We start from the raw sequence: 21,669 nt of genomic DNA, 5'->3' as shown, positions 1-21,669 counted from the left end.
GTCACCCAGCTCGGTGGAGTCGTCCACGTGCGGTGCGACGTAACGTAACTTTCCAGCTGCAGAGATTTGATTGAAGGTAATATTTCCGCCTGATTTTTCAAAGAAGGGAAGAACGGGAGTGAGTCAGCTGCGCCTCTTTTGGCATCTCTCGGTCTCGGAAGGACTTTAGGAGGTTATTGGCGATGACGTGACGAAGGTGAAAAGCGACGCTCCGGTGGCGGCTTTCCCGCTTGAAGTCGAGCAAGTGAGTGTTGTGCGGCCAATTTTGTTTGTTCACCTTTCTCATTGTCAGTTTGCATTTCGGCGTCGTATTTTCCATAAACAGTTGGACACGTCACTCCGCTGGCAGAAAAAGTTGGCCGTATGAAAGGGATACGTTTTTGTCTTCTTGACTGCACCATCCATACTCGCGTATGATCTTAAAATGGGGGGGGGGGGGGGGGGGGGCTCTCCGACTGGACGAAGTGGCCTTGTTTGCATCTGCGCAGTGAGGGAAAGGTCAGAAAAATATGGCTGTCTTTTTTTTTTTTTTTTTTTCAATCAAAACTGCCTCGAGAGCTTGAGCGAATTAATTCAAGCTGCATTTGTTTGCTTGTTTGGCCCCCAAAAACTTTCAAAGGATCTCTTTGATTTCGAAAGACGGGCGGAAATTTGTCCGTCGCGACGACGTTCTTCCCATCTTGGCCCTCCTCATCCTCGTGTGGTTCTTGTTCTCGTCGCCGAGATGCCGTCCCGTCAGGAAGAAGCAAACGATCTTAAAGGTCAGTGCGTTATTAATACGAGGTGCGTGTGCGTTGACGTCCGCGATGCGTGTCCGTGCGCGTTGTCGCGCGGCCATTGGCCCGCCGGCTAATCCGCTTCCCTAAAGAGGAGACGGCGGATTGGCATCGGCGTCGCTTTTAAAGCTCATCTCCCCCCTGAGCCCCCCCTGAGCGCAACACGGAGGACGTCGTCGCAGCCGCCGCCACAGGTCAGCGACGCGCTCGGTCGGGCGAGCATCTTCATTCTTTTTGAGGGCGTGAGCGCCGATGCCGTTTGCTTGAAATGACATTTTTTTTTAAAGTCGAATAATGCCACGCCGATGCTTTTTCTAAATCGTGGTACGGGCGACAAACTTTGTACTTCAGTCTTGGGATCCTCACCTTTGCTCTTCTGCCCCCTAAAAATGTAATATTGACAAATCTATGATAAATGAGGTACTCATCACACGTGAAACGTCTCTTATCAGCATTTCTATTCTTTTCGACTCATCACATTTGGATGAAGCTTCTGAACGTCCTAGAAGTCAAGCATATTGGAAAATATGTTCTGCCATAAATATGAGGTCATGACATGTATTTGTGCTGGCGGCACGTTTGGATAGAACTCCAAAAGTCTGGTGTCAAAGAAAATGCGAGAAAATGGAATCAGTCCCATTTTCAAAAAGAGAACGCGTATCAATGCGTCGAACTATCCAACGTCGTCACGTGGACTTCGTGGAGCAAAGCAAAATGTTTGAATGGTGAAACTTCATTTCAGCGTGTGCATTGTGTAGCAACGCGAGTTCCGTGATTTTCATGAGCAAAACTGCAATGTGCCGTGAACGTCTGTGATGAAGGTGAGCATTTCTCGCCATCGCCGTCGTCGTCGTCATCCCCAGTCCAAATGCGGCGTCTTTGTGGACTCTGTCGTCATGGCAACGACGACAACACGACGCCGCGCCGAAGTCCTGTCGAAGCTTTTGGGTGCGAATACAGAAAACATTTTTGTGAAAAGATTGCCGTGCAGGCGGCAGCTGCCTTCTATTTATTTCTCCCTCCTTGTGGCTCCGTGTTGGGTTACGCAAATGCCCCTCCCAAAATACATTGGGGGGGGGGGGGGGCGGCCATCTGTCCTCAGGCCGGTGTGTTTTTCTTTTGAGACGAGCTCGGCAGCAGCCGGCGGCCCCCAAATAGACGTCGCTTGACCCCCCCCCCCCCCACCCCCAAAAAAAAATTCCTCCCCGGAGATGCCACCTCGTTTTGCACCGAGTTAACTTAACAAGGATCCGGCAGCAGGACACGAATCCAGTTTGAGTTTTGAATCGTCTTAAGAAATGTCCAAAGTTTTCATAAAGCCAATTAAATTGAAGCGCTTCTTTTCCATGGCCCGAATGCGATCGTCCAACTTTGACGACGTCAATGAGGATCAGGCGACAATTTTAGGATCGTTTCAACAAAACACATTTGCAGCGAGCGTCTGCGGCTGGAAGTAGCGATGGATGCCATCCGTTTTGTTTCAGACCCCAAAATATTCCTTTGCTTTTTTTTTTTTGTTTGTTTTTTTAAATGGCAAATATCTCTAATTTGAAAATGTCAAAAGCACGCCGTATTGCTTTAGCTGCACTCGTGCAGCTATCTTCATATTTCGTAAGGACCAGAAGAAGATTTGGTTGGATACTTTTGTACTTAATTGACCCCTCCGTACAGGGCACTTAGCCACGCCCCCTGAAGCGACGTCACGCCACGTGCGCTGACGTAAGACAAACAATTCGTAAAAATGGCAAATACAATACAATACATTCTGAACTGAGAGAGACGCCATGCTTCTGATTTCGTTCAATCATTCACACGCAGCGGTGTTCTGCTAGCGGAGAACGTCTCATTCATTTATACGAGACGTGTATTAAAAATCAAATTTAGGGCATATCTTCGTGCAAACACAGTCTGGTTAAGGTTCTGGCCGCGAGGCAGCAAGAAAGCGACACGTTTGTGCAGTCCGATCATCGCTAAATATCGCTCAACAAAGAATAAGTGTGTCAATCGTTCACACGCAGCACTGTTATGCTAGCGGAGAACGTCTCATTCATTTATACGAGACGTGTATTGAAAATCAAATTTAGGGCATACCTTGGTGCAAACATATGTGTTCCGGTTGATATTAGATGGATTTAGTTGATGATGCGGTCTTCCACAAAGTTTGATCCATCGAAGGCATTTTTCGTACGTGGTCTTCGGTTTTGGAAAGGGCACGAATCGAAGTCCCACCGACTCGCCTTTCAGGATACCCGTCGTCGCTATTGCAAAGTCCGTGACGACACCTCTTAACCATATCGATTTGTTAAAGAACCCAAATACGCGATAAAACGTTGACTAAACCTACACTTGGATCATGCAATGTTGTCTGAGAAAATGGCGGGAGCAAAAAAACGGGCTTTGGTCTATGCGGATCTCTGGCCTCTGATTGGTCGGTGGCGCCGATTGCGCAATATCCACGGAGGGCTCAATTTGCATGCCAAACCCAAGTGATGAATATTGGTACGTGAGAGAGAGAAAGAAACACAATATGTGCTAGTTCCGATGATATGTGTGTGTTTCTTTCGGCTTGTCCCTTTCGAGGTGCTCGTTTCAATGATATGAAATGACCCCAAAAAAAAGCAATCACGTAATTGGGTCTTTTTGATTCCTGCTAAAGTTGTCGGATTTTCCTCGACAGCCTTATGCAGTGCCAATATTAGCTGTTGGTAATGTTCGTTTTGTCAGCTAACGCGCTCGCAGCTAGCGTATAACGCACAGATGCGCTAGCATTAGCACGCTAGGCAGCAAATGGTTTGACCCTAACCCTGAGAAGACTTTTCGATGGCAGACTGAAAATAAACTCACAGGAGACAAATGATTGTAACGCTAAGGAGAGTACACGAAACATTTTTGACAGCAAAAAAGAAGCTGGCTCCGACTCTTAAAAAGTGTCCAAACCAAATGTAGTTTTTCCTTTCTAACCGCTTGACTGATAAATGCGATTATTTATTCGTCAGCGACCTGACCATTTCTTTCTTTCTCTCTCTGTCTTGTAGATAACAAGGTCATTTTCGGAAAGCCATCATGGCCACTGAGTGAGTGACTTGCTCTTCTCTGCACTTGCAAAGTATGGCAACGTTTAGCCGCTTTCTTTTTGGAAGCGCTTGGGGCTTTTTGGGATGAACTTGGGTGGGGTGGGGGGGGGGGCCTAGATGCTAAGACGCTAGCAGAAGGTATGCTAAGTAGAGCGAGATAGAAACTTAAGGCTGGTGGTGAGACACGTTAGCGAGCCGTTAGCATGCTAACGTTCCGTTGTGTCAAATTTGCACGTGTGCAGGAAGCGACTTTCTGCCAGACGCAAGCACACCCTGAAGGTAGGTGCGTTTGTTTGGTGTCGTACCGCGTCCCGTTTGTGGCGTCACGGCGTGCGCTTGTGACCTCAGAGTTGCATGCTGGTGGTGGCCACCAACCTGCTGGAGGCCGAAGCTGTCGAGAAGGCCGAAGAGCGAGAGAGGTTCCTGTCGGAAAAATGTCCTCCCGTGGACGTCCCGTACTCGGGCGACGAGCTGCGGGTGGGTCGAGCTTCTCTGCTTTGGCTTCGTTTTGCGCGTGGGGTTGACGGTCCTGCGATGTTCTCTCCAGGAACTCTGCAAGAATCTGCGCGAGCAGATTGACATCAGCGAGGAGGAACGCTACTGCATCGAGTTCAAGCTCAACATGGTCCTCAACGAGGTGACTCTCGAGCAAAACCCTTCCCGCGGTGCCGGACTTTTGCGACGACAAATTGAACATTCAAATCGTTCACGTTCGACGGCAGTGAAGAAATTCCAAACCTGAAAGTGACACGACGACTTCAATTGTACGTTTGAAAAGGAGGAGGAGGAGGAAGAAGTCAAAGTTCTTTTGTCGACTGCGGTTTTTGCCCCTCCCCCGCATATCCATATTTTGTCTCCGTGCCAAAAAAAGACGACGACGTACGCATGCGGTCAACGCGTCTTGACGAGAAGGCGAAATCGTTTCTGTGAACGCGCTCCAAGTTTGCCGTCGTGTCCCGCAGGTCCGAGACCTGAACATCAAGATCGTGGACCTGAGGGGCAAGTTCAAGAGACCCCGTCTGAAGAAGGTTCGCATGTCGGCCGACGCCATGCTCAAAGCGCTGCTGGGCTCCAAGCACACCGTCAACATGGACCTCCGGGCCAACCTCAAGCAGGTCAAGAAGGAGGTCAAGGAGGAGGTGAGGGTTCGATTCCTTGATCCTCCCACTGGTGTGACAGCATTTCGGGAGATGCTTGAGACAGATTTGGGGAAACGGTTCCCAAATTGTCCTGAACACCGGTTGACGCGGACTTTGTGTCTTCTTAGGACAAGCAGCTCCGCGACGTTGGCGACTGGCGGAAGAACATCGAGGACAAGTCAGACAGGAAGAAGATGTTTGACAGCTAATCGCAGAGACCAGACACCGTCGGGCTTGACTTTGGGCTCCAAATGTTCACCTCGAAAGTCCAAAGCCCCGCAAGTCACTGCAAAGTTCTCGATCGGCGCTTTGTAAAGCTGGGACGGAAGACGGGAACTTCCACGAAATGCTCTTTTTGGGTGCTAGCTCGCGAGCGCGATTTGTTTTTCTTTGGAATAAAACTCTTGTGCTTGACCCACTTTGCTCCTCCTCCTTGTTTGTTCTTCTGGTTCGTCTTATCCCGTGACACAAATGTCAGCTTTCTGTCCCCCCATTTTATTTTAGACATGCTTGCCTGCCAGCGCTTTTAATGAATTGCAAGGTAAGTACGTTGAAAAGCTCAAACAACTCTTTGACTGCTAGCGTCATGCTAAAAATCACGAGAGACAAAAAGGACACAAACGTTGCCGACGTTTCAACGGGTTTCCCGACTGGGATGTCCATCAGGTTCATTGTTCATCTTTATTCCTTTTTTTCATTTGAACGTGAAAATGTTCTACGCGCTCTTGCTAATGGCCGAGTTAGCCGTTTGTTTAACATTGACGGGAATTTCACTCTCACTTCCGCTTTTCTCCGTTTTCTACGTGGAGGTACGGATGGAAAGAGGTACGTTCTTGACTCGTTGACATGTTGCACAAGCAAGACTGAATGTATTTTTTTTCTTCGCAGGTTCGTGTTCCACTTCCTGTGCGGTTCCCGAAGAAAGCCAGTGAGCAGGCGAGGTGACTTTATCCCTCAAGTCGAGGACTTCAGGATGGACTCAACCGATGAGCGACTCCGAGGAGGAACTTTTATCTGGACGTTCCCTCGCGGTCACATTCTGGCACCTCTCGAAACCATAAACGTCCGGAGAGCTTTCCCGGCGTGTCGCGTGTCCGTGACAAGTAGTCACAGGAGAGTCTCGCTTTAGATGCTCGTAAACGCCCGTAAGCGCACCGCACGTACTTCAGAAATCTTCTGAATGAACCATTTTAAGTGGCAGACATGACTCGTGTTAGTTACCGTGAGCTTCGCTGGGTGTGAGGAACAACACCAACAAGCAAAGGATCTTTGGAGAGCGGCTAGCGGTCGTCAGAGAACCAAGCAAAATGGCCATCTGTGTGAAACGCACAATGCTCACTGAAAGAAGCTGCTTGAAAGAAGAAATGTCCAAAAATGCGTTCAAGTAGCTTTCTGTCGACGTGCTCTTCATCTCAATAGGAGAATGTAAGGATCTTCAAAGAGCCCCAAAGATATTCTCTGGACACGCTAAAAAAATCTTCAAAGAATCCACTAACGATATACAAAGAGCGTGATAACAATCTCGAGCTAACACGCTAACCCATCCCCAAAGAACGTGCCAATAACATTCTACGAACGCAGCAGCAGGCATCAGCTTCAAATAACGTACAAAAACTTTTCAAGGGCATGCTAAATCTCGTTAGCGAACATGCTACCGATCTGCGCCGATCTTCCTCAAACCAGCCCATCATCTTCAAAGAGAACGCTAAAGGATCTTAAAAGAACATGCTCAGTTCTTAAGAGACCACGCGAACGATACTCAGAACAGGTTCTTGACCTTCAAAGATTACGCTAATCATATTCAAAGAATATGGTGACAATCTCGAAAGAACGCTAACGACGTTTGTAAAACATGCTAACAAGTCGTTGGAAGAACATGAAGGAGGTGCACTTGCTCAGACAACCACTAGGTTTTTCCGCCAAAGTAAAAAACTTGGCCGCCTCGTGATGTCGTCTTCCACCTTGGCGTCGTCCTGCCTGTCACATTTTAATGAGCGAGTACATGCGTGCACTTCCTCAGACGGCCACTAGATGATCCTCCAAGATGAAAATCGGCGAGTCGGTGTCACGTCGCGACGCTCCGGCAAGACCGCTGTGGTTTGTTCGCACGCGGTGGCACGGAGGATCCAGAAGTTTCCTCGGCCGCCCGAAAACAAAAATCTCAACTTGAACCTTGACCGCATCTGCCGCTTCCTTCGGGTCGACCGTTTTAACAGTCGATCGCCGGCGAGAGGCCAGCCAGTATCAGGGAACGCGTAGCAAGGCCAGAGTCCAGTTTTGCACCCAGAACCTGAGACCCGTGACGCAGGCATCCAAACCGCTCCGCTGCCCCAATATGTAAACGATGTCCCAGATAAAAATATCTGTCCGGTAATCTGGAACCTTCCGTGCAAGACGAGCCCGAAGCAATTAAGACGGAAACGTCATCTGGCCAGAAAGTGGAACGCAAGTCCGCCGCCCGACACTTTGGAGAGCCGCAAAGCGTCTTCTGCCACCGAGTCGGTAACCGCGCGCGGTGTCTGCACTTTGAGAAGTCCAGAGTCAAGTTGGTCAATCTCAGTGGGTGGAATTCTTTCCCACTTCCCACTTGACGTATAACTTGAGTTGCTCAACAGTCCCGTCCGTTTTTGTTGTTGTTCTTTGTTGTGGTATTTTGCGACTGAAGACCTCTTCAATGGGGACACGGGTCCGGACTGTTGGCGGGCCAGTCTAGTTCTCGCACTCTATTGCTAGCAAGGCACACTGTTGTAGCCCGTCCAGATTGTGGTTTGGCTTTGTCTCGCCGAACGAAGGAGGGACCTCCCTGAAAAGGATGTCGCTTGGATGGCAGCACGTGTTGCTGTTTGTCCCTTTCAGCATGAACGGTACCTTGACAGATGCACAAATTAGCCGAGCCACGGGTACCGCAACCCTTCCATCCCGTCACAGATGGTGGCTTTTGCTCCAGTTGTTCCTCCCACGTGGTACTGGACTGTTTTTAGAACCGTCTCGTGCTGGCCATCGCACTTCCTCTCAATCTGTTCATCTGTGCTTGTATTGTTTCAAAAAAATGCGTTAAAAGATCTTCAACTAAATGGAAGTGCGTTCAATTCTCCCAAAGTATTTCAGTGTTGCCGACGTTCATCAGTCATGGGCGGGGGCGGTCTGTAACCTAAAATCAACCCGAGTAACCAAAGTGGGAGGTTTTGACTTTACTCCCTCGGGACTGTGTCGAGATTTTGATGGAATGGATTCTTTTGCCGAGTCTACGGTCAAACCGCCCCGGCGTCGCTTGGCGTGGGATTTTAACATCAGTCAAATGAAAAATATTTTTGGAAGACGACTCGGGCGCTGGTGATGAGGCGGTTGCTGTTGCGTAACCTCAACGGACCGGATCAACGTCAACATCAAACAAAACAAAACAAACCATCAATAATGACAACGTCAGATTGCTTTCAAGTCCTTGCAAAACTTTGCCTTTGAAGTGGCCGCAACGTGACCTGCTAACAAGTTGATTTCAAAGCTTGCGTCCCAAAAAAAAAAAAAACAAAAACCAAAAGCGACATTTGCGCGTCGTGAGCAAAGTCGCAGCCGCCGCTAATGCAAATAAATCGCTGTGCTCATTGCGCCGTTATCTACGCGCTCGCTGCGCCTTTCGCGTTAAAACACCCTCTCAAGTTGCTAGCGGCCGTTAGCGCCAAAACGGTAGAAAGACACGCTAAAGGTCTTGCCCGCCAGCTGGAGGCTGTTAATGTGATTTCAACTTGACGCGTCAGGGACTTTAAACACCCTCGCGAGTTGTGAGCAGAAAGATGCTAAGTGGGGGGCATTTTCAAGCTAGCATGCTAGCAATGTTGGATTACAAAGTGTTGTTTATTTTTTTGGTCTGATATTTTGATACCCGTGAGTCTATTTTTTTTGGGGGGGGGGGGAATTTCCATGGGTGCTTTTTTTCCCCCCTGTGGACACAAAAGACAAACAAAATCACATCAAAAAGATTAGCGACAACGTTAAAGAAGACAATTGAAAAAGCAAGTCTTCAATACACGCAAAACAAAAAAGTACAAACGTAAAAATATGAAATGCCTGCAATATATCAAAAACTGAAGGAATCAACAAGATGATATATTACCTTTTTCAATGCAAATAAAAATGCTGTAATGGAAACGTATTCTATGAAAAGCATTTTGTGAATGTTTCAAGTACACCAAAATAAAGAAAAGCGTTGAAAAGCCTTCAAGGAGACAACTCGGAAATAAAAGTCTTGAAAATGTCCCAAAATGTCCTTTTAAAATGCAATCAAATAACAGAAACGTGAACATGGTCGTCAATGGCATTTCTGGAGAAATTGGATTCTTTTTTTCAATTCACCAAAATTTGGGACACACACACACACACACACGAAAAAAAAACCCCAACAACAAAGTCCCGAAAAACGAGAGCGACTTGTAAAAGGCACAAAGTTGAAGAAAGCAAGTGGCCATCCATCCTCCCTTTGCTTTTTTTTTTTTTTGTCGTCGCTCGGCCTGGCCTCACGGCCTCACGGCCCCTCCTCGCCTTTTCGATGACGGGCGAACGGGCGGCCTTTCCCGTAGAAAGGAGGCGGGGCGACGTTTTCTGAGGCCGCCTCCGTCGACACGCGCGCACCCGGATATATATGAGCATATTTCCCGAGTATTTGCAGTCCGCTCTCGCCCGCCGTCTTGTTCCTCGCCGCAGGTGAGCGGCGACCTCCTGACCCCCCCCCCCCCCCCCTTTTGTGGGCCTTTGAAATCAGAATTCGTCGCCTTCCTTTTTGGGTTCCCCAACGGCCCAAATGTCCTCGTCGCGTCGTCGTCAAACCTTTGGAAAAAATAGATTCCATTTTGGGATTATTTTTGTCAATTGAAATATTTTTGAGATTTATTTTTTGTATTTGAAGTATTTTCTTCTCTATTGAAGTGTCAACTTTTTATTTTATTGTATACCCTCTTCTTGTTTTTAATTAATATTAATCTTGGACTATACATTTCCCATTTTGTTTCCGATTTGTATATCTGGGATAAGCGGCACAGAAAATGGTTGGATGGATGCGTGTATTTTGGTTTTGAATGAAGTTCCTCATTTTTTTATATATATATATATACATTTCAATTTCATTTGTTTCACAACATTTTTAAAAAAAGGTTTGTTATGACTTAAACTGGCCATTTGTTTTTTACTATTATTTTTTTAATCTAATCTATCATTGGTGTTTATCCTTTTTGCTCTTTTTACTGGAATACTTTAAAAGTTTTTTCTTTGTATTTATTTTTTGGGATGGATTTTTTTGTAATTATTACTCTTGGGTGGAAGACAGTTTTTTTTTTTTTTAAATATATTTATATCTTTACTACTTTTTTTTTTTTTTGTCCATTTTGCTTTTGCGTTTGTTTCTTCTTGTTCTTTTTTTGGTCGCGACCGGACGACTTTGTGGACGTTCTTTAATCTTCGGTCGCCTTCGGGATCGGACCAGTCGTCGCTTGTGCCGATCGCCGCCGCCGCCGCCGCCGACGACGTCTGTCGAACTTTTTTTTTTTCTTCTTCTTCTTCTTCGTCTTGTTGGCGACGAAGCTTTGCGGTATTTTTAGTCGAAGCGCAAAGCCGCCGCGGCAGCGTTTCTGCGCTCGCCCGCCGAATTCTTTTCCGTGAAAGGAGCCTCCGAGGGGCAGATTTAATTTCCCGTCATTCGCTCGGGCGACATTTGACCCCCAGCTGCTATAAAGGCCAAAGTTCGCCGCAAATAGAGCCGTCGGCCCGGGGCGGCGCGGAAACTTCTTGCCAGTCTTCTAATTCTTTCTTCTTCTTCTTCTTCTTCTTCTTCAGCTCGCAGCCTTAAAGCGACGCCATCATGTCCCACGAGTAAGTCGCACGATTTCCGGAAACGAAGTCGCTTTGTCTCTTGACTTTTTCTTTCTGTCTTTTTGAATTCTTCAGCAAAAAGATGAGTTCCAGCCGCCGGCACCACTTGAAGGTACGCTAGCAACATGCTACATGCTAATCGGCATCCGATTGATGCGCACTCACTCATCGAGCAACATTTTCATCAATATTGCCGCGATGATGACATTTCTAAAGCAAAAAAAAATGCAGAAGATGGCCGAGCCTGTCAGAGAATTTGTAATATTCTTTCAAATCTGTAAAAAAACAAAAACATGACAACGTTCCACGATATGCATATTGCAAATATTAGATTGTGGTATTAACAAGATTTTAAAAATGAATAATGCTGTCATTAATTGGGCAAAAAATGTAACTGTAAAATGATTTGATGGCGTAAAACATTTGAAAGAGTCAAAAATGGACGTCACCGTTAGGAAATTCATTTCTTTCCACTTTGATCACAAATGTGTTTGAAGGATGTTCATAAAATCGACTTGCGATATTGAACAAGGGTTAAAGGTTGCAAAACATTTGTGCGTTGACATCAAATGAGTTTGCTCTTTTAAATGCTGTATGTAAGAAGGAAGTGTTTTATGTCAAGATATTCACACCTCTGCTTTGACAAAAAAATGTGCGCGGTGTGACTACAATGAAATCCTGAATTGAACAAACAAGTGCAGTTTTAAACTTGACACGGTTCATTCAAAATGCTCGATTCATATTTTAGGTTCCAAATCGTGCGTGGTGTAAATAAAAGAAGCGGTTTAATCAAAGAAATATGAAAGACGAAGAAAAAGATCATTTCAATTCACTGCGATCGTTGTGTGGAGGACGCAAGTCAAATAGTGAAATAATAACAACAAGAAGACCTCCAAAGTGTATTTTGTGGCAGTCCTTCAAATGTGTCATTAATCTTCCTGAATATTATCCTCTAATATGCCGGCGTTGCCCCCTGCTGGTTATTGGACCCACACACACACACACGCGCACACACCTCCGCGAAGGTGCCGCTGTCGCGTGGCGATGTGGAATCGGATTACTCTTTCGGGGTAACTGGGGTGTAATCCGATGACGTCTCGACGGGGACCGCGGCAACTCTGCAAAACGGTTTTTGCACGTCTGGCTCGGCCGGCGTCGCGTGCTAACTTCGCGCAGAAGAGGTCACTTTGTCGTCGTCCGCAGAGTTTGATCCTGTCGATCGGCGCCAAGTGGATCCAGCAGGAGAAGAGAGAAGTGGAGGAGGCCAAGCAGAACTACTTGGCCGAGACCTGCACCAGGCCCAGCCTCGGCGGGGACCAGGCCGCGCTCATGGTCGGTCGGCGCTGACGTTTCGCTTCTGTTGCGTTCCGATCGGCTCTTTTTCTTTTTTTGGCCATCAAAAGTCCGAATTTGAGGCACAGCCGAATCGGCCGCAGTTTTCCCGATAAGTCCGATTTCGGGACGGTCGCGCTTGCTTCAGAGCGTTGGCTGCTTTTCGCGTGCTTTCTTTCATTCGTGCAAATTGCGTCAAGATTGAGCGAGTCTGGAGGAAAAGCGCTTCACCGTCTGCGCATGGAAACGATTGCAGTCTTTTCACGGTTTTGGCGGGGGGGGGGGGGGGGTCGTTGTCCCTCCCAATTGAGTGGTCAACAACATTCAATTGTTTTCTATTCATTTCTCTTGCAGTCTGCAATCCAATCATGCTGCGTTCATTTCCCGCAATGAAATTCCATAAATTTGAAGGGGGGGGGGGGGGGGCAAACAAAAGGTGACGCTCCGATGATGATGATGTCGCACGCTGATGCTGTCCCCTTGTGACGACGCGTACAGGACACGTGCAGGAAGTTGAACGCCCTCATCGAGAAAGTGGACGAGGAGAGGTACGACCTGTCCGTCAAAGTGGGCAAAGCTGACAAGGAGGTAAGACGGCGTACGTGTTGCCCCCTCCCTGAAAGGAGGCCGCTTGGCCACGCGCCATTTCAGAGGCTCAAACGCATCCACTTTGAACAGAGTCGTGACACCCCCGCAAATCCCAAGGCCCACGCCTTTCGTCTCTCGCCAAAAACTTTTGAGGCAGTGCGAATTTGTCCAAAGAGTTTGGAAAAGAGGGGAGGCCGCTTTTGTGGAAATGGCGCAGTTGTGGCCTTTCTAAGCGTCCAACTCTCACTAAACATTTCAAGGAACAAAGAAAGAAACCAAACTTTGGCTTTGTTTCATTTTGGCCGCGCATATTTTTCACCCTTTTCTGTTCAAATGCAACAAAATTCAGCTTGCCGCAGTTAACTTTGGAACACGCACATGGCCTCAATCGCTGAATTTATTCATCCACCAAAAAATGTTTCCAAATTTTTTTTTTCAGACTGTTTTTGTCCTGTGATTCAAATGAAAAATAGTTTTTTTTTTTTTTTTTTTTTTTGTGGAGTCCCCACCCTAATTTAAAAAAAGGAAAATGAAACAAAATGATTGGAAAGATTCCAAGCGTGGCTCTCTCGGCATGGGGGACAGACCAAGGCCCGCATTCCTCCAAAATTGGAAATAAGAACAAGAAAGTTATTATTATTTTTTTGGACCAACATTGATCCAAGCAGACGTAAACGAGGCCACAACTAACGTCGCGTTGGGCGCGCAGATCGAGGACCTGAAGATCAAAGTCATCGACCTGGCGGGCGTCAAGAAGCCGGCGCTGAAGAAGGTTCGCATGTCGGCCGACGCCATGCTCAAAGCGCTGCTGGGCTCCAAGCACACCGTCAACATGGAGCTGCGGGCCAACCTCAGGCAGGTCAAGAAGGAGGTCAAGGAGGAGGTCAGCACCGGCGCCGCCGACGTCACTTTCTCACACACACACACACACACACGTAAACCGGGAGCAACATTGCATCGCGCGTGATGTGGCAGGAGAAAAAAGTCCCAACGAGTTCTGAGAAGAAGCCGCGACTCCGTGCGGGACCGCAAGGTCACCGAATCGAGCGCACCTTCCTCACCTGCGACGATGGCGTTACTGGAAATTTCTTTCCCGATCGCGTTCTGGTCCCCGTGGAGCTTACGGGCCGAGGCCTCGCCCTCGCCCTCGCCCGAGGCCTCCGCCTTTCAAATTCGGGGCCAGGGTGCGCTCGGTTTGCTTACCCTCCTGTCCAGTATGGAGCCGTTGCTCCTTTTTTTTTTTTTTTTGGGTTTATTTTTGGACATAGCCCGCTGTGCCCATTTGCAGTTGTTTGTACGTGCAACATTGCAACAACAGCTTCACGGGCACCGAGTGGTAGTAACGTGCACACAACGTAGGAGCATGTCTGGAGCTCCGTACATTTACAATTTCTTTGAATGAAAATGAAAATGAAAACATCCAACATCGATGACAAAATATAGAAAAGAGCGGAACAGCAAAGCACGGATCGTGTACTATGCCGTCAAGAAAATGGAAGGCACGGTACGCGAAATAAACGTGGACTGCGCAGAGCGGACCACCGGCGTCTTCTTGGAGCACATTTCTCATCGTCGTCGTACGGCGAACGTTGAAACGAGGCCGTGTCGTGTGAAGCCCATTCGACGTGCAGATTGCAAAAATACAAAAAGATCCAAGTTGGGTTGTGGTGCGTTGGGCGGGGCTTAACACTGCGCACTTGTGTGTGTGTGTGACAGCCGGCGGAGGCGGTGGGCGACTGGCGAAAGAACATCGAGGACAAAGCGGACAGGAAGAAGATGTTCGAGTCGGCCTAAAAAAAAAAAAAAAAAAAAGGATTTGGCCCACCAACAAATATGTTTTGCTTGTTTCATTAAAAAAAAAAAAAAATTTTTGTCCAAGTAAAACTTTCACGTGTGACTTGGTCTCATTTGACGCACGATTCTGATGAAAAGTGGCAGTTCTGGAAGTCGGTGGGGTGCGTTTGATTGCCACTTCCTCATGTTTGGAAATAATCCCCAATTTCATTTTCCAAACTCAAATATCAAACGTTATTTTCAATTTGCATTTGCGAAGAGTCGCCTTTGTTTGCCAAATTTTAGGATGACGATCTCGAACAAAGGCAACACGTTGAAGCGACTGCTTAGAGGATCCGGCTCACAGTTCCGAGGACCGCGGTTCGAGCCTCCTTTTCTCCGGGTGGGCACTCGGCTTTCCTCCCGCGTCCCCCAAAAACGTGGATGCATAAATTGAAGATGAATCGCGATTGGCCGGCGACCGGTTCAGGGCGTAGACGGCCCGCCTCCTGCCCGACGACGGCCGGGATTGGCTCCGGCGCTCCCGGTGACGTCACACAATCGTCAGTGGGTGCAGTTGCGGTTTTGACCGCGCGGTGTCGCCACAGTACTTGCTCTTGGTCCGCGTGCCGTCACGTGGTATCAAGCGAACTTGCCACTGAGCTCTTGCTGGTTCCGAGCATTAAAAAAAAAAAAAAAAAGGGGGGGGGGGCGTTGAATACCTGAATTAATTTTCCTTGAAATGGTTTCAAAATGAAAATATGATTGAACTGCACATTTTATAAGGATTTTTTTTTGCCATTCATCAGAGCCCGTTGATGCTTTTCAAGGTAATTTTTTGCATTTTCTTCTCCTTATTGAAAGTTTTCTTGAGTCAGCCACATTGTCGTATCCGTTCATATTTTTCTTTATGTGATGAATTGGAAGCTTTTGTATGAATCCTGTCAGTGCCCGATTTGTAGTTTGTAGTTTGAGCCGAAAGAGACCCCGTGGACCGACCGTACGTCTCTCGGCCGCCATCGGGAACGCACTTGCCCGAGTGCCCACCGTGGATTCGGCAGCTCGCGGAAGAGCGCACGTACGCCCGAACGTGAACAAACGCGGGGCTGGATGGGGGAGAAGTTTCTTCTCCGAGTTGTTACCGGTGCGGGAGAACAACTTTCACTTTGTGACCCGCTGAACCGAGTCCGTCATGTTTTATGGCTTCGGGATACGAAAATGCGCCACGTCGCGCAAGAGAAATGTTTGGATCGCGTCTTTGAACTTTGAACTTTGAAGACGGAGCGCTGGCTTCCGTTCCCAGCCCAGTCAAACTTTTTCGTCGGCTGACTCCGGGACGGAATTGTAGAAAATGGAAGCGAACTCGCTTGGAAAGACCGCAATGATCTTTCCGAGTAAAAAGTAACTCCCCCTGCTTTACGTGCGCAGTACAATTCCATCATTTTATCCTGTCGGATTTCAATACAAAGTTTTTTGTTGTTCTTGTTGTTGTTGCATCGATCGCCAACGTTTGGCTGCGAGTCTGACGTCGCGTCCCGCCGCGTCCAAAACCTCCATTCTCTGTGGAACTCTCTTGGACAGGTCCGACGCATTTGGCCAAAAACATACTGCAAAATGGTCTGGTCTCCGGCTCTTCGGTCTCGACCGTCGCGGATCTTGGATTGGGACCGTTTGAGGACGGAAAGAAGATGTCGCGGGTCTGCCAGAGTTCCTTCCGAGTCTTGCTCCTTTTGCCAGTGACCCAATACTTCTTTTCCCAATGAACTTCTCATAATTTATTAATCAGGCGCTCATTTTCATCCCCCCCCCCCCCTCCCTTTCCCCGGGCCTCTCTGATCTCTTGGCTGAGTGCAGTTCGTTGATTTTCAAAAGCAAAATCAATATTTTGGACTCCCGAATTATTGGAATGTGGATTTTTTTTTTTTTTTTTTTGGATCTATTTCGGTCGGGGGATGAAAATGGTTCGGGAGCGAGAATGGGCGGGTCTTGATGTTTTGTGGCCCCGCCCACTCCATCCGAAGAGTAGGCGTGTCTGAGCGTCTCGACGGTCTATAAACGCGTCTTTTTTGGAATCGCACGCTGGACTTTGCGTTTTCTCCTCTTCGTCTTCGCTCACAGGTCAGAATTTTTGTCATCGGCGTGTTTATTGTTTGCATTTGACGAGTCATCCTTTCATCTTTCCACGCCAGTGAGCGCAAGTGTTCAATATTTGCGGCTTCGTGAGTTCAAATTCCAATCAGGACGGGCGCACGTTTATATTTGCGCGTTGGCGGCTTCGTCGGCGTTAACGACTTGACGGCCGCCATCTTGTCCGGCTGTCCCGGTGGCCTTTCGCCGTTGGCCAAATTTGCGCGGCGGGCGCCCGAATTAGCTGCGCTGCGGTCGCAGGTGCAGGTGGCGCACGAGTGGGCGGGGCTTCCCGTCCCCCCAGCGAGGTTACTTTTCATATTTTTCTTATTTTTGTCCTTAGCAGCCTCGGAAGAGCGACGGCAGCCGACATGTCTGAGTGAGTCACAATTTTCACCTTTTTAACTTCTTTTTAAAATGATACAATTAGCTTGCAATCAATGAAACTACCAATTATCCACCAAGGATACCATCATGCATAATTTTTCTATTTTTTCCTTGGATTGCATTGGTAAATAATTACGTATGTATAAATGCATTTTGAAAGAATTTCTGCAAAAGAAACAGGAAATTATTCCTTCTACATACTTTGAACTTTCAACTTTACATTTAATCACTTTTAAAAACATTTGTAATCAGTATCAACTTTTCTCAAGAGCTTATTACATTTTTATATAACTTTTCCAGTGTTCAATATATATGTTTATGTTGTGAATGCTCAAAAAAATATGCCAGGTTGTTTTTTTAATCTGGAAGTTAAAAATAAAACTCCAGTAAATGAGGGTGTATATAAATATATATATATATATATATATATATATATATATATATATTGCTTACATTTTGTTAATCCCTTTTTAAAAACTAACATTTTGAAGAAATTGTTTAAAAGTCATTTTTTTTATGCTTAAAGGTCATTGCTCTCCCAAAAAAAAAAAAAAAAGAAACCCCATGCATCTCCAATTCCATTATCCATCCATCCATTTGCGCAGCCGCTTATCCTCACGAGGGGCGTACATTCAATTGGTTGCCGGCCAATCACAATGCACATAGAAACAACCGACCGCTCACTCTCACAATGAATTTAGAGTGTCCAATGAATGGGGGCGGGATTTGAACCCCGATCCTCAGAACCGTGAGGCCAACGCTACAGCTGCCCCCCCCCCCCAAAATAAAAATGAATAAGAGAGACGAGAGGAGCTGATGCTATGCTAACCCGTTAGCACGAGGCAAATTTGAGCTCATTGCGACTTGTTGTTGCAGGACAAAGAAATTGACGTCAAGTCGCCGCCATCATCTGAAGGTGAGCTGGAGTTGCTAACCGATGCTAACGATAATGTTAATGATGCAAACTATGCTACGGAGGGTTACGATGCGACCGACGCTACCGTTACAAGTCACGCTAATAACTGTGGTGACTCTCATTGCCGACGGTAACGATGCTAGCGATAGCCGTGATGCTACCTTTGCTAACGGCAGTGACCCCTCCCCCGTGCAGAGTTTGATGCTTCAGATCGCCGCCAACTGGATCGAGCAGGAAAAGAAAGACCTCGAGGTAGCCAAGGAGGCCTACATGGCCGAGATGTGCCCCAAACCCAACGTCAGCGGGGACGTGGCCAGCCTGGTGGTGAGATAAGCCCCGCCTCCTTGCTGCTGACCAATACTATGGCTGTAAAAAGAAATCAAACCTAACCTCTGCTGAACACGCTGAACCAAACATGTCAGCGTTAGCCTTAGCCCGGTAGGAGAACAATGTTCACGTCATTGTTAGCATTAGCCTGCTTGTATGCTAAACACAAGCGGAGAACCTGCAAAAGTGGACGGTTCAATGCCACTTTTTTCACCACGATGCCAACATTCTCGGCGTTCTTTCTGATCGCGAGTAGCGATGGCACCAGTACTTTGTCCATGCATCACGTTTCAATCAACGCAAAGACCGCTAATCTCGTATTTGCGTAACGTGACTGACGTGACGACCCGAAAACGGGACGGCTGACTTCCCGTGCATCCGACGCAAACGACCGTGATCACGGTTTGACCGTTTGAAGATGAACTTGGTCAAAATTTTGCTTTCTTCTCGAAATGTTAAGCACCACCGAAGGCTAAATATTGCAGATTGACACTTTGACCGGCCGTGCGCTGGCGGCTTGTGTTAAAGTTCCCCGTTAAGGTCCCCGCAGTGGCTTGGATGTGGTCTCCGTCGCCGCTTCGCCCCTGAACTGGTCCATGTGTCAAATGATTCAAGTGTAGCGCCAACTACTGGGCAGGAATACTCGCTCCACGTCGGGTTCTTTTTGAGCTTTCCGACCCGACCCGGGGCCGCCGCCGCCTCGCAGTCGGGTCGCCGTCATCCTGAAACGAAAAACGACCGTCGGTACTCTTTGCCCGCTAAGATCGGACCTGGCGTCAGAGTTTTTCTTAGCTGGCCAAATGCCAAAGTCTCGTATTCATAAATGTTGGTAAGGCTCAGGCAGTAAAAAATGGGGAACGCAAACGGAGAACCCGAGAAACGGCGGGAGCCGTGCCGCGAACATTAGCTTGCTGAGATTCTGGCGAGCGTTAGCCTTTGCCTGATAACTTCGCACCTTCATTAGCCTGATAGCGTTAGCATCCAAGGATGGACGCGCAGTTGCCTTCCAAGTTCTCATCGCCGTCGTGTTTGTTTGGTACGCACGCACGTGATTTGATTTGTTTTGTTCACGGGCAGGATATCTGCAAGAAGCTTCAGACGAACATCGACAAGATCGACGACGCTCGCTACGACATCGAATCCAAAGTGTTGAAGATCGAAATTGAGGTGAATATTTTTCTCGGAAAAACTGAAAGGACAATGAAGCCGTCACCCGTTTTACTAATGGAGAAAAATAGAACCGCAACGAACTTGTGTGCGTGCGCGTGTCGAGAGAACCGCAACAAAAGCGCATTTGGTGAAGCGATAAACTGCTTCTAGAAAGCGTAAGTAAACCCAAAGTCTGTAGTATTTGTATGCTGACGTGGGTCTTGAAGGGGTGTGGTCTTGTGGGTGATGTCACAGATCACCGAAGGAATTGGACTGGTTCGACTAGTCACGGCCGGTCTTTGGGATCAGATCCAGGACCTGAAGCTGAAGGTGGTGGAACTGGCGGGCGTCAAGAAGCCGGCGCTGAAGAAGGTGCGCATGTCGGCCGACGCCATGTTGCAGGCGCTGCTGGGGGGCAAACACAAGACCACCATCGACCTCCGGTCCAACCTCAAGCAGGTCAAGAAGGAGATCAAGGAGGAGGTGAGTCAAGAACCCGACCGCAAGTCGCCGTTGCCAAGCACGTACGAGTTCTCCGGAACCAGCCGAGTTGGCAAGATAAATCGCTCCTTCGGTTGAGTTCCGACTCCATTTGGTTCTGATCGATTTCAGTTCAGTTCGCTTTTGAATTAGTTGTGTGTGTGTGTGTGTGGGGGGGGGGGGGGGGGGGTTTCACTTAGCACTCGAGTTGGTTCTGTTGCATTTGCTCCGATCCCTTTTGCTATCGTTTCAGAATAGTTTTTTTTTTATCTGATTTGATTTCATTCCATGTGTTTCTGAATTGGTTCTGTGCTCAATTCAGCTTGGTTACGTTGAGTTCGTTCGATAATCGGTCCAAAGTCCAAAGTCAGTCCGGCCGACAGCGAGTTCAAAGTCCGAGTTGAGTTGAGTTTGATTCGACTCCGTTTCATTAGCAGAGCTCCAAATTGATTTCAATTGAAATGAATACAGAATCGGTGCAGTTCAATTCGATTGGACACGATTTCATCGAGTTGTTCTGTTCAAGTCCTGCACTTTGATTCAATTTGATTTGACCTCGGAAGTTCAATTCACTTTGATTTGGGTTCCCTCTAATAAATTCACCATTGTGGTCGCATTGGAGAATCGGTTCCAAATCGGGCAAACTCACTTCAGCTCAAAACGGGTTTGCGGTTCGATCTGGTACGTGATTTCACATCCAATCACGATGGATTTCACTTTCAGTTTTACGCAGTCGCGCACGCTTGATGTCAATGGAAATGCGTGATTCCATTTGTTGAATTTCAAATCAATTCGGTATTGGTTCGATTTCGCGGGCTTCATCAGTCGGCGGAGCCACGAGGAGTCGAATTGCGTTTTGACTCAGTTTGGCGCACTGATTTCATTTGATTTAATTGAATGCAAATTCATCTCCGTTCAGTTCAATCGCGTCGGATTCAACCCCCGGTTCCGTTCAGAACGGCTTTGGCTTTGTTTGAATCCATTTTGGCTCATCGAATTCTGACTCTGTTTGATTCAATTTCACTCCGGGTTCTTTGTGGACCCGATCCGATTGAACAAAGTTTGCTTGGTTGGGACGTGATTTGAGTGGGTTCAGTCCGCGTTCAGTGGACTGCAGCGACAATTTAGTTCAAAACTGTGGAAATGAGATCAAAAGTAACAAAGTCGGACTCGGAGCCAGGCCGCCGTCCGCCTCCGACGCGCAAAGACGGACGCAAAAGAAGCGGCGGATTCCCGAAGGTACGCCTGGCGCCGAGTACGCCGCGGCGGCCGTCGAGAGCCGCCGCCTCGGCTAACGTTAGCCTGCTCGCGCTGACCCGCGTGTCGTGTCGTTGTCCGTTTAGCCCACAGAGGCCGTCGGAGACTGGCGCAAGAACATCGAGGACAAGGCCGACAGGAAGAAGATGTTTGAGACCTCCTAGAAGCAAAAACAATAAACCGCCTTTGAGGAAAAACTCGGGGTTTGTTTTTTTTTTTTTGCTCTTGGTCTGAAAACGGAAAACGATTCATTCATTTATTGATCTCTGTGGCGCTCTTTCCTTTGATTCATCCGTTTGTAAAGCGTTGTCACGTCACCCTAACCGAACCCGTCAGGGGTGATTGTTAAATGATACCAAAAAATAGAAATTAGGCTCACGGTAGCAAGTGGAAATAAAATACAAAAGATAAATAGTAATATTCTTAAATCAAGTCAAATGCAATATTCCCAAGTCCAATCTCAAAAGAGAAAAGATCACGAGGGA

The 21,669-nt window shown here is 47.5% G+C and overlaps 3 protein-coding genes across 7 annotated transcripts; all 3 read left to right on the top strand.

The window, feature by feature from the left end:
• LOC133511765 (troponin I, fast skeletal muscle-like) lies at positions 1–5,402 on the top strand. 3 transcript variants are annotated; one of them, XM_061840667.1, is made up of 9 exons: positions 1–76; positions 162–244; positions 620–761; positions 3,812–3,850; positions 4,093–4,129; positions 4,199–4,327; positions 4,398–4,487; positions 4,813–4,989; positions 5,118–5,402. In XM_061840667.1, exons 4-9 carry the CDS (start codon positions 3,840–3,842, stop codon positions 5,196–5,198), a joined length of 525 nt encoding a protein of 174 aa, XP_061696651.1. In that variant the 5' UTR covers positions 1–76; positions 162–244; positions 620–761; positions 3,812–3,839; the 3' UTR covers positions 5,199–5,402. The 3 variants fall into 3 exon arrangements, with proteins under 3 accessions (XP_061696651.1, XP_061696650.1, XP_061696649.1); XM_061840666.1 differs by lacking the exon at positions 620–761; XM_061840665.1 differs by lacking the exons at positions 1–76; positions 162–244; positions 620–761 and adding an exon at positions 834–970.
• Positions 5,403–9,611: 4,209 nt separating this feature from the next.
• LOC133511766 (troponin I, fast skeletal muscle-like) lies at positions 9,612–14,657 on the top strand. 3 transcript variants are annotated; one of them, XM_061840669.1, is made up of 7 exons: positions 9,612–9,687; positions 10,813–10,848; positions 10,924–10,960; positions 12,052–12,180; positions 12,679–12,768; positions 13,478–13,651; positions 14,485–14,657. In XM_061840669.1, the coding sequence occupies exons 2-7, from the start codon at positions 10,838–10,840 to the stop codon at positions 14,560–14,562; spliced, it is 519 nt and encodes a 172-aa protein (XP_061696653.1). In that variant the 5' UTR covers positions 9,612–9,687; positions 10,813–10,837; the 3' UTR covers positions 14,563–14,657. The 3 variants fall into 3 exon arrangements, with proteins under 3 accessions (XP_061696653.1, XP_061696654.1, XP_061696652.1); XM_061840670.1 differs by lacking the exon at positions 9,612–9,687 and adding an exon at positions 10,401–10,504; XM_061840668.1 differs by lacking the exon at positions 9,612–9,687 and having other exon boundaries at positions 10,513–10,848.
• A 3,185-nt stretch (positions 14,658–17,842) lies between these two features.
• Positions 17,843–21,368, top strand: LOC133511767 (troponin I, fast skeletal muscle-like). The gene is made up of 5 exons (XM_061840671.1): positions 17,843–17,971; positions 18,167–18,295; positions 19,376–19,465; positions 19,757–19,930; positions 21,271–21,368. The coding sequence occupies exons 2-5, from the start codon at positions 18,173–18,175 to the stop codon at positions 21,346–21,348; spliced, it is 465 nt and encodes a 154-aa protein (XP_061696655.1). The 5' UTR covers positions 17,843–17,971; positions 18,167–18,172; the 3' UTR covers positions 21,349–21,368.
• The last annotated feature ends 301 nt before the right edge of the window (positions 21,369–21,669 follow it).

Source organism: Syngnathoides biaculeatus, chromosome 14, assembly GCF_019802595.1.
Source record: "Syngnathoides biaculeatus isolate LvHL_M chromosome 14, ASM1980259v1, whole genome shotgun sequence".
NCBI classification, from domain to species: Eukaryota; Metazoa; Chordata; class Actinopteri; order Syngnathiformes; family Syngnathidae; genus Syngnathoides; species Syngnathoides biaculeatus.
This window is presented reverse-complemented; position numbering and strand designations above follow the sequence as displayed.

Excerpts from the sequence above, each read along its gene's own strand:
- LOC133511767 (XM_061840671.1), top strand. The coding sequence starts at position 18,173 with ATGCTTCAGATCGCCGCCAACTGGATCGAGCAGGAAAAGAAAGACCTC. Across the intron at positions 18,296-19,375 it reads GGGACGTGGCCAGCCTGGTG|GATATCTGCAAGAAGCTTCA; the intron begins GTGAGATAAGCC and ends GTTCACGGGCAG. Across the intron at positions 19,931-21,270 it reads AGAAGGAGATCAAGGAGGAG|CCCACAGAGGCCGTCGGAGA; the intron begins GTGAGTCAAGAA and ends TTGTCCGTTTAG.
- LOC133511766 (XM_061840669.1), top strand. Across the intron at positions 10,961-12,051 it reads GCCGCCGGCACCACTTGAAG|AGTTTGATCCTGTCGATCGG; the intron begins GTACGCTAGCAA and ends CGTCGTCCGCAG. Across the intron at positions 13,652-14,484 it reads AGAAGGAGGTCAAGGAGGAG|CCGGCGGAGGCGGTGGGCGA; the intron begins GTCAGCACCGGC and ends TGTGTGTGACAG.
- LOC133511765 (XM_061840666.1), top strand. Across the intron at positions 4,488-4,812 it reads TCAACATGGTCCTCAACGAG|GTCCGAGACCTGAACATCAA; the intron begins GTGACTCTCGAG and ends CGTGTCCCGCAG. Across the intron at positions 4,990-5,117 it reads AGAAGGAGGTCAAGGAGGAG|GACAAGCAGCTCCGCGACGT; the intron begins GTGAGGGTTCGA and ends GTGTCTTCTTAG.